At 48.8% G+C, this 10,414-nt stretch overlaps 1 protein-coding gene across 4 annotated transcripts in view; it reads right to left on the bottom strand.

The window, feature by feature from the left end:
• Positions 1–3,018: 3,018 nt before the first annotated feature.
• ZFAND3 (zinc finger AN1-type containing 3) overlaps positions 3,019–10,414 on the bottom strand; it is a 324,385-nt gene continuing 316,989 nt past the window's right edge. For all 4 annotated transcript variants that reach the window (XM_051996857.1, XM_051996856.1, XM_051996855.1 and 1 more), the window contains one exon: positions 3,019–8,906. In XM_051996857.1, the coding sequence (XP_051852817.1) occupies positions 8,752–8,906 (155 nt within the window). In that variant the 3' untranslated portion in view covers positions 3,019–8,751. The remainder of the gene's footprint in view (positions 8,907–10,414) is intronic.

Here is a 10,414-nt window from a genome sequence, read left to right as displayed (position 1 = left end):
CGTGTTAATAGGCGAGTATACATCCTTTGTAAAGTACTTTGTAAATGTTGAGGTGCTGTAATATGGGGAGGGGGCAGAGCTGCAACCCACCCAGGATAGTAAATGACTTGACCGATATTACTCGCAGTTTCTGGTAGATGGAAGCTCAGGACTCTGCACTCCCAGCTCCCCTCCCCACCCCTTCTCTCCTCAGCTCACCCCAAATGCTCCCCTGGCCCCAGGGCTTGGCGGAAGATGGGGAGAGGCTGAGGGAGGCCGGCCATCTCCCGAGGTAGGGAGGCCCGGCCAACAAACGGCTTCCCTAGTCCATTAAACTTAACGAGGCATTTTATCGCCGGGCTGGCCGTTAAGTTATCGCTGCGTCGCCGAGATGTGTTAACATAATTGATGTCAGTCGCAGGGTCTAAGAATTGTCTTGTTTTCTAACAGTTTAATCATCGAAACATAGGAGACACGTCCCCGGATGTAATTTTAATGTCTAAGAGTCTTTTGGGCCGGCACCCAAAGACTCCCTCGGCCAGCTCCCCTCCCTTCTTCCAGACCTGGGGGGAGGGGACGGTCCCGGAGGGTCCGCGCGCGGCTGGGAGGGCGGCGGTCAGCCTCTGGGCACGTTTGTGCCTACTCCCAGCGTCTGTGCTATTCTTTCCCTGGCACTGCCCCCCACTCCCTCCCGAGAGTCGGCAGTTAGCCCTGGCCGAGGCCGGGGGAGACCCCGGGGCCGGCGGCTGCGCGCAGCCCAGGGCTCTGTCAGGCCGGGGCAGCGAGGGATGCCGACCTCCACCGGCTGCCACGGAGCCCACCTGCCCTCCGGGAAACCCCGCGAAGAAGGTGTTAGCTTCCCCGGAAATGAGAGGAGGCCCCAGCCTGAGCTCGGAGGCGGCGGACTCAGGCAGCTCGCGGGCTCATCCACTGCTTGTTCCAGGTGCTCCCCTGGACCCATTGACATTCGCCCTTCCCCCTGCCCTTGGCAAAAATGCCCATATTCAGAAATAAAGGAATTGATTTATGATTCAAACTATTCCTCAAGAAACTCTCGGCCTTTTGGTCCAGAAGGATTGGGCAGCTAGAATTTCCGTTAGGTTGTAGAATTGGCTTTTTACTAACAATCGACCTCCTGATTTCTCTGCTCCTGGGAGAGATCTGTCCCCTAAGGTGCTCGCTTACTTCTCTGGACCTCAAGTTCTTTCTGAGTAAAAAGGCGTTGGAACAAAACTACGGAACTTGAAAGACCGGGAAATTAAGATGACCAAGCTTAGATAGGAGAAGACACCTCCCCGCAGAGGAAGGAGGATGGGTGTCTCATACTGACTGAGGTCTTAGTTGATTTTGCTAGTCCCGCCCCCCCCCATCCTCTTTTTATTCATTATTTAGGGAGTAGCTCTTAGGGAGGGGGAAAGGATACATTATAGCACTAAGTGACCTGCAAACAAAAAATATCAGATTAAAAAAAAAAAGAAAGCGGTCTCTTTCAGGGTGGAATCGGTGGTCCTGGGTTTCCTAGATTAGTTTCCGAGAAGGGGTCGGGGCTGTCTGGCTCACTGCGCCCCTTCTTTTGCCTCTTTCCCGTTTCCCATCTTCCCTTCTTTTCCCTCCCCCTCCTTTCCCCCTCCCACCCCCCGCTCCAGTCCGTCGTACCTTCCCCTCCCGCAGCCTCATTCCGAGAGCCCCCAGGGTCCAGCTCGGAGTTGGAGGCCACATTAAGATCTGATTCTGTCCCCGGGCCTGCGAGCACGCACGTGGCCGGGAGGCGGGGGCGGGGGAGAACAAGCCCGCGTCCTCTGATTGCTCCGAGTGATTCCGCCGCACGCGCCCCCTCGGGTCCGGGCGGCCGCCCTGTGCCCGAGCACGGCGCGCGCGGCAGGAGGCTGCGTCTGCGAGCCGGGCTTCGTGGCTGGCTCGGCTTCTCCCCCGGCAGCGTCGGGCATCCTTGTTAGCCGGGCCGCGGGAGCCGCGGGCAAACTGATGGCTTTGCCGCCAGGAACATCTGAGCCTCGGCCGAGGGCGCCGGGGCCGGTTCGGAGGCTCCCGGCAGGAGGGGGGGCAGACCGCGGGAGCATCTAGCGCTCTATCCTCCCTTCCTCGGCTCCATCCTCCCTTCCTCGACCCTCCCCTCTCTGCCTCCTGCACTTCTGACCCATTTGACCCCAGACTCGCCGTTGCAATGGACCGAGAAGCTTAGTCAGGATGTCCCTGAGCAGGGCGGCCACCGCCCCAAGCAGCCCCGGCCATGGAGCTCACCCAGAAGCCGGTTAGGGCAGTGGGCACGGTTTTGGCCGAGGCTCGGGAGCAGGGGAGAGACGGGGAGAGCCCGAACTCCTACGGAAGGCGGGGTAGGGAAGGTCCCCTCGGCCTGCGCCTTTTTCTGTGGGGCAGAGGCCGGGGGCGCGGTAATGTAAGCGGGGCAACGGGCACGCCTCCACTGAGACCAAAAGACCTGGGTGGCGACTTGCAAACGAAGCCAATTTTCATTCGGCCGCGTCCTTCCTCGGGGGCCTCTGTCCTCCCCCACCGGCCTAGGGTGTCCCCCCAGCAATCCCACTATTGGTTAGCCAACAGCTAACTCGGACAGCTGCGGCCGGAATGGGTCATCCCTACCCTTCCCCGCGGCAGCAGGAGGCCTGGGTTTGGGGCCGGGAACAGTTCATGAGGGGGCTGGGCCCTTCCTCAGGCACATTTTAGAGCGCCCCCAGTTGGGTGCGGTGACTCTTCCCTACACTTAATCCACACCCAGGTTAGGTAGAGTCTGATGGGAAGGGGATGACTTTGAGGTCCGGTGGGCAGAGGCGGCGGCTGGCTACCCTCCCCCACTCTGATTCCCACTGAGGCAAGAGCCCCGTACTTCCCATGGGGAAGTCTAGACTGGGCCCGGGGCACCCCGACGTTGTGAGATTGGCCAGGAATCCTGGGGGCAGGGACTTGAGAGACCAAAGAGAATAGAATCGAGAGGGCCTAGGATGATCTCACCTTCGGCCCCAGGGGAAAGTACGGAGACCTTGGTTTCAAATTGTGGCTCACTCATTCATTCAACAAACATTTATTATAAGTGCCTCCGGGAGAGGCACTGTGCTAGGCTCTGGAGATACAAAGACAAAAATGAAACAGTCCCTGCCCTCAAGGAGCTTACATTCTAGTGTAAGGAAACAACATGTACACAGATAATACAAAATATATATACAAAGTAAATACAGAGCAATTTCAGTTGGGAGTGTGGGGAAGTAGGGTCAGGAAAGGAAGGCCTCTTGTAGGAGGTGGCACTTGAGCTAGGCCTTGAAGGAAGCTAGGGATTCTAAAACGGAGAAGAGAACATTCCAGGCACAGTGGCCAGAGACAGCAGGTCATGGCTAAGGAACAGCAAAGTTGGCCAATGGGACTGAAATGTAGTCGATGAGGGGGATGCCACGTGAAATAATTCTAGATGGGGCTATAAATGCCAAATGGTCAAGTTTGCATTTTGTCCTAGAAACAATAGGGAGTCACTGACACTAGGAGGGGGTGACACAGTCAGACCTGTGCTTTGAGAATATCAATTTGGCAGCTATGTGATAGACTTGGGAGTGCAGGCCAGAGACCACTTAAAAGGCAATTTCGGCAGTTCAGGTGATGATGAGAGCCTGAACTGAGGTGGTGACTGTGCGTGTTGAGAGGGACTCAGATATGTGACGTGGAGGTAGAAAGGACAAGATTTGGCAGCTGGTCAGATACGTGGGATGGAGAGTGGAGGGTGAGGTTGCAAACCTGAGCAATATGGAAGGAGTGATGTTCTTGACAGAAATGAAGAAATCAAGAAGTTGAGCTTAGGGGAAAAGATGAGTTCCATTTTGGACACCGAGTTTGAGAGGCCAATGGGGCCTTCGGCCAGAGAGGTCGGACAGATGATTGATGCAAGACTAGAGCTTGGGAGAGAAGTGAGGGCTGGAGAGAATCTGCATAGAGAAGGCAGATCCCTTGGGAGCAGAGATCGCCATTAAGAGTCATAAAAGTTGACATTTATATAGTGTTTTAGGCTTTGCAAAGTGCTTTACATACATTATTTTACTTGACCCTCACAATAATCTGGTGAGTTAAGTGCTATTATTCCCATTTTACAGATATAGAAGCAGGCTCAGAAAGGTTATTAAATGACACGCACACTGTCACACATCTAATGTTAAAAAGTAGAATAGAATCCACTTCTCTCCTGTCTTCAGGTTCTGGCACTTTCTCCCATCTGATCATGCTTACCTCACCCTTGAGGCAAGAACCCAAGATGAGACAGGCTGGTGGACGTTAGGGACCAGACTAAATCAGGAGAGAGCAATGACATGAAAACCCAGGGAAGGTGGGGACTGGGACACTTATTAGCCATTTCTGCAGAGGATCACGGCTCAACTTCTCTGAACTCATTTCGTGTATAAAAGGGGAATCGGTAATATAATACCTACCCTACTTTTGAAGACCCCTACCTACCAAGGGTTCAAGGATGCTTTCTAATTTTAATTTCAGGAGCGGGGATGGGGAAGGAGGAATGAAAATTTTCTCCCTAAGTAAAAACCCTGATCCTTCTCACCCCATGTAAAGCCAAGTCCTCATGATCCTTACTCTGGGGCTGGGAGGCAGTTCCCTGATACACTGATTTGTGACAGCATTCTTAACTGGGCTACACTAGGATAAAGATAAGGCATAGGGAATGACTGACAAAAGCATTTATTAAGCCCTTACTATGTGCAAAGCACTTTGCCAAGTACTTTGGATACAAATAGAAAAGGGACAGCCCTGCCCACGTCACCACTCCCTGGGGCCTCAAGGACCCAGGGATTTCTGGAATCGTGCTGATTACAGTTAAGGAAATTAAAATGAAGATATTGTGAGGAATGAGGCAGAAGACTGGCCTGGGAGCCAGGAAACTAGTCCTGGTCCTAGTCCTGGATCTGTCAGGAACTTGCACTGCAAGTTTGGCCAAGCTAATTCTGCTGAATGTTGTGAAATGATTGTTTCACTATACTCCTTTTTGGATGGAGAAACTGGGGTCTTTACATTTTTGATGTTAATCAAGTGTCTGATGTGTGGATTTCTATTTCCCATCCGGAAGTCTGGTGTGCTGATACGGTTAAGTTGATGGCTCTGCCATGATCAGTTTTGAATCAAGGAGCTATATAGTTCTCTGAGACAGAAACCTGTTGCTCAGCACAGGGATCCAGAGGAGAACCATAGGCTAAATCCTTCTTGATGCAGATGGAGATAAATGTCACACATGGAGACTTCTCCCCAGGGCCTACAGATGAGCTCGAGTCAATGGGGGCAACCAGAGTCCCCAGGAGAGTGCTCGGGGCTGTAGGCCAAGGAAGCGAATGCAGACAGAGGAGTTGGGTGAGGGTGAAGGTGCAGAGGGTATGACATGTTTCTCTATGTCATTACCCAAAGTTGGTTTTGGCTCAGAGGCAGGTCACAATCCTGAGATTTGGTTGGTGAGAAAGAATAATAGGAAAAAAAGCGGCCCATCATCTCCCTCCACCCCCCACTTTAGCGGCTGAATCCCTCACTAACCTACTCCTCCCACTACCTAAAGCCCAGAAAAGCAAGAGCCCCATATAAAATAAAACTTCAGGTTGGGCATTCAACTAGGCCAAATGGGATGGAGAGGATGTTGCCGGCCTGTGCTGCAAAGCAGAGACTTGGGGCTGTAGAAGAGACTTGGGTAGTGAAGGACACTCCCAGATCTGAATCCAAGGCAGTGCTGGCAGCAACATCCACTGTCCCAGGCCCCTCCTCCAGGGGCACATCACCCCCCCCACCAGGGCTGGCATCCTGGGACTACACATATCAGTCTCTTCCCGTCTGCTAAGGTAGCAAGAGTCTCCTCCACAGTGGGGGTGGAACAGAGAGTTCACAGGTCAAAGAACATTAAGCACTGATCTAAGAAAACTTATTGGGTGTTTTTTGCTTTGTCTTCTGGACCAGACCCCACCCAGCAGAGATAGCCAGGCACATATTTGCATGACTAGGAGATCTAGTGGGAAATGAGATCTCATCATTCACAAGTGAAAATAATTCTAACAAGTCTCCAAGTTTTCAAATTTCTATGCCAATTAAGTGTAGAGAACATGGGCTCTCTCTGAGCTCATTATAAAACTTGAGACCAGAACTTGGGTGGGGACAGGCACCAGACTACATCTAACCACACCCACCACCATCACAGAGCCTGGGCTGCTGGACATCTGGGCAGTTCTGAATAATGAAGGAGCTCTCAGATGGCAGGGACAAAATGTCAGCGGTGTTAAGTCACCACTGAGAGTCAATTTACCAAGATCAGATCACCCTACAGAAAACTTAGGGTCAGATACACCTACTACAAAGGACATTTTTGCAACTGATGACCAAGAGATAAGTTCTTGTCAGAACAAAAAGCCTTTGCCTTGGTATGGGTTCTGTGATTTGCAGCTCCCCAGATGGCCCCTAGTAGGCCTGGGGCCCGTCCAGAGAACTGGTGAAATAGAGAGGAATTCAAACTTTAATCTGATTGGTTTAATGGGTACTTTTTTTTTTTTAAACCAGGAGGAGAAAAAAGGAATAAAGTTACAAGATTATTTTAATATTTTCACAATGTTAAACTAAAACGGAGTTCTAGGCTACGTGTGTTAAGTAAATCTAGAACACAAAAGGGTTAAATAAAATTTTGTTTCCTTTTAAAGTTACAAGAATTTAAGCTTTCCTTACATTTAACAAACTTCATAGAACAAATACTTCGGAGGAACTACCTCTTTCCCCGGACCCAACTTGACTGTCAATAGAGTGAACATTGTCCATAATGCACTAGGGCCTAATTTGCCAAGGCAGCATCTCCCCTGTAGTGCCCAAGTGGGCACAGTGAAAGGGCAGTGAATGGAAGATCTTGGGAGGCAATGGGAGAGCTGAGGTCCTGCATCCTCAGAGCGACACGAACGGGATGCTGCTGTAGATAAGCTTAGTGGACAGTGTGCACTGAGACTGTTTTAGAACAATGGTAGGTGTGGGGAGCACACAACCAGGTCTCTTCCTTCTCAACTGAGGAAATGATACCGTTATTATGAAAATTATTAAGGTTGAAGATTTTTATAGTGGATTTTTTTTTTTGAGAGGGGCTCAAAGGAAGAGGGGGAAAGAGCATTATTTCCTATTTCCCACAGACTTTGGATTAAGAAACATTTCTAATTCCCAGATCTTTCAATGTAGTTGATTTGTATCACTGGCCTCTTGTTTTTTAAAACCTAAGTTGCTGGGGTTACTTTAGTAGTCTAAGTGTAGGGAGACCCAAAGTGGCCTCTTATTGTCCACAAGATTGAAATGGTTTTCGAATTATATCATTTTTCCTTACTCAATATTTCAAGTTCCAGATGATCCTAATCTTTTTTTTTTCTTCTCCACCCATTCATTTCCAGTCTTCATTCCCATTCCCTCTCCTCTCCTCCCCTCCCCATTTCTGCTACAGTACCTGGTTGATAATTCTCTTGCAACTCAGGGAAAACAAGCCAATTCCCTGCTTCCCTTTTTGCCCATCTAGTCCAACCCCACCCAGCCTTGGCCTATGCAATGAAACTCAATGAAACTTCCCAGTGCTCACCTTAGGAGATGTGACAGGACCCTTTTGCAATTTAGGCCCTGCAAGTGTGCTCAAACTGTCCCTGGCTACAAGAGTTGCTATCAGGAGATCCAAATTCTCCTGATTCTAAGTAACATGTTGTATTCTCCAACTAGGAGGCTGCATAGATTCAGGTGATGAGCCCATATGACTATCTTGGTAACACTTTGAAGATGAAGAGACAACCTGTGAGGGCAGCTGCTGCTCCTTCATTGTTCTCCAACACTGTTCCTGACTTCTGTTTGCTATGAAATATGTCTCCCCTTCCACCCTACCTCCCCTGCCCCCAGCCATGCCCATGGCTGCTGTGCTGTAATTTAGCCTTACGAATCAATTCTCAGATACCCACACCCAGCAAATCGTAAATAAGAAGTCAGTCGGGTTTCAGTTTCCCTGGTCTGATAGAGAATCTATAGATCCTAGGTAGAAAGACGTATTTTGTAGACTAGTCTGGGGGCTAATATTTAAAGCAAGGCTCTCTTTTTTTTTTTCTCTTCAAGTGTCAAGACAGATTTCCCATGCTAAGTCTGGTATAAAAGTTTTCACCCTCCTCCCTCTGCCCCCATCTTTCCAGCCTCCTGGGAGTTCCCCTGGGGGGAGTTCCCCCTCTCCAGCTTCTAGCTCTACAGTCACCTTAGCAGCCATGAGCAGCCCAGGCATGAGGAGCCAATCAGGAGCCCTGGCTTCTGGGGGCCGGGATTAAGGACAAGTGAAGAGGTGAAAAGGCTGTACATTAAACACAGAGTTTCTGGCAAGGCCATGTGCGTCTCAGGAACTGTTTTAAACACCAGTTTCTACTCCTCTATTTACTTAAAAGTCTCCGTCTGGACCATTTTCAGCTTAAGGCTTTTTATAAGTTTTGACTCCAGCAATGACATCTGCTTATTTTGTTTTAAATCCACTAGCCATGCTCAAAAAAAAATATTCTTCATGTTTTAATTTTATACAGTGGCTAGCAGGCACCTTCGTAACCAGCCAGAAATCAATTTCAACCACCATCAACCCCTAAACTACAGTACCAGGACGGCTGGCTAAAGAAAGGAAACGGATTGGCTGTAGTCTGAAACGTGCCCAGTACAAGGTGTCTGGCTGACTCTGTCCTAAATAAGGCTAACATTAGTGAACTAAGAACAGGGTTTGGCTGCCAAGCTTCGCACTCAGGAGCAGCCCTCCCCAATGCGCTGGCAGGATCTCCCCACTTTCCGGTCCAGTTTCACCATTTTCAGGATGGCTTCCTCGCGGCCGCGGCCCATGTGGTCAAACGTACAGTCGTGCTGCTCAGGGAGGCGGTGTAACATACAAAATACATAACCTGTAGAGAAGGAGAGTTGGAAACAGGCTATTAATGGAATTATTCAACCTGGAAATCCCACTCTGGTCCTGAATACTGGGGACAGGAGTGTGTGTGTCGTAGTCCGATTTTCTGAAATTATCTGATTTCACAATGCCCTCTTACCTTGATGGGTGTCCAAGCCCATCAGAGTTCTGAAGGTCTAGGAGCCCAAGGTGCCGCTGAAGTGAGATGGGAAATGTACAAGCCCCAAACCTCAGTGCCTCCAGAGGTCAGCTCAGCATTTTCTCTGACACAGGGGAGTTACATAAAATCTATCACAAGACACACCATCTACCAGGACATGCTATCTCTAGATAGTAGAAGAGGAGGGAGGAATAAACACATATTTATATAATTGCTCAAATTACATTTTGCCTCCTACATAGTAAGGGCTTAAGGGATGTTGGGAATAATGAAATTGCAACTGAGTAAGAGACTTCATAAAAAAAAGGATTATTTTGAAGTACCAGAAAAAAGTATTGCAAATAAATGCAGAAGGGAAAACCATTCCCAAGGGCTAAAATAGCTTCAATGATCTGCTTAAAAGAACCCACAGCCCTCAAATACCACCTTGCAAGAGGAAGTGGTCATGCTTGGGACTTACAGTCAAAGCAGACACTAAAAGCCCTATTATTCCCATGGGGCTGGGGCAAGGGAGACAAAGGGGAAGGGAAAGATGGTCCTATATGGTATATTTGTATGGGAAAAGGATTGGTGGTAGTTTGGAAGAGGAGCCACCTGAAAAAGATTATTAAAGATGAAATACCTTCCAGAAAAAGGTGAGTACCCCTACATTAAGGAATCAATTCATATTAAAAGACAGCCAAAAGACAAAAGAAAAGAAAAGATCTATTTCCCCTAGGATTGCAGTTCTCAGTTCTTCATTTTTCTGGGCAGGAGTAAATTGTTTAGTCCCAAGAAGCCTTAGCTGAGGAGTTTTTTGGACAGGAGTACATCCTTCACCATTTCAACCTCCTGGCAGTGTTCCCAAAGAGGTATGGTCTTTGGAGACAATAAGAATTATGAGGAACTGTAAAAATTTCTAGACCATGGTTTGCCCCACTCCAGTCATTCCTTTCAAAAACTTCCTCTAAAATCACCTTGTATTTCCCCTCCCCACTGCTTAGGCATCTCCAAACCACATCCTCCACAAGAACAAAAATTTTGTGGCAGCCATTTTTTGTAGTGGCAAGAAACTGGAAATGTAGTGGATGCCTATCATTTGGAGAATGGCTGAATTAAGTTATGGTATATGAATATTATAAAATATTATTGTTCTATAAGAAAAGACCAGCAGGAGGATTTCAGAAAGGCCTGGAGAAACTTAAATGAACTGGTGTGAAGTGAAATGAGCAGAACCAGGTAAAAACTGTACACAACACCACCAAGATTATGAGATGATCAACTGTGATGGACCTCGGCTCTTTTCAACAATGAGGTGATTCAGGCCAATTCCAATAGACTTGTAATGGAGAGAGTCATCTGTA

Source organism: Antechinus flavipes, chromosome 4 (genome assembly GCF_016432865.1).
Source record: "Antechinus flavipes isolate AdamAnt ecotype Samford, QLD, Australia chromosome 4, AdamAnt_v2, whole genome shotgun sequence".
Taxonomy (NCBI): domain Eukaryota; kingdom Metazoa; phylum Chordata; class Mammalia; order Dasyuromorphia; family Dasyuridae; genus Antechinus; species Antechinus flavipes.
This window is presented reverse-complemented; position numbering and strand designations above follow the sequence as displayed.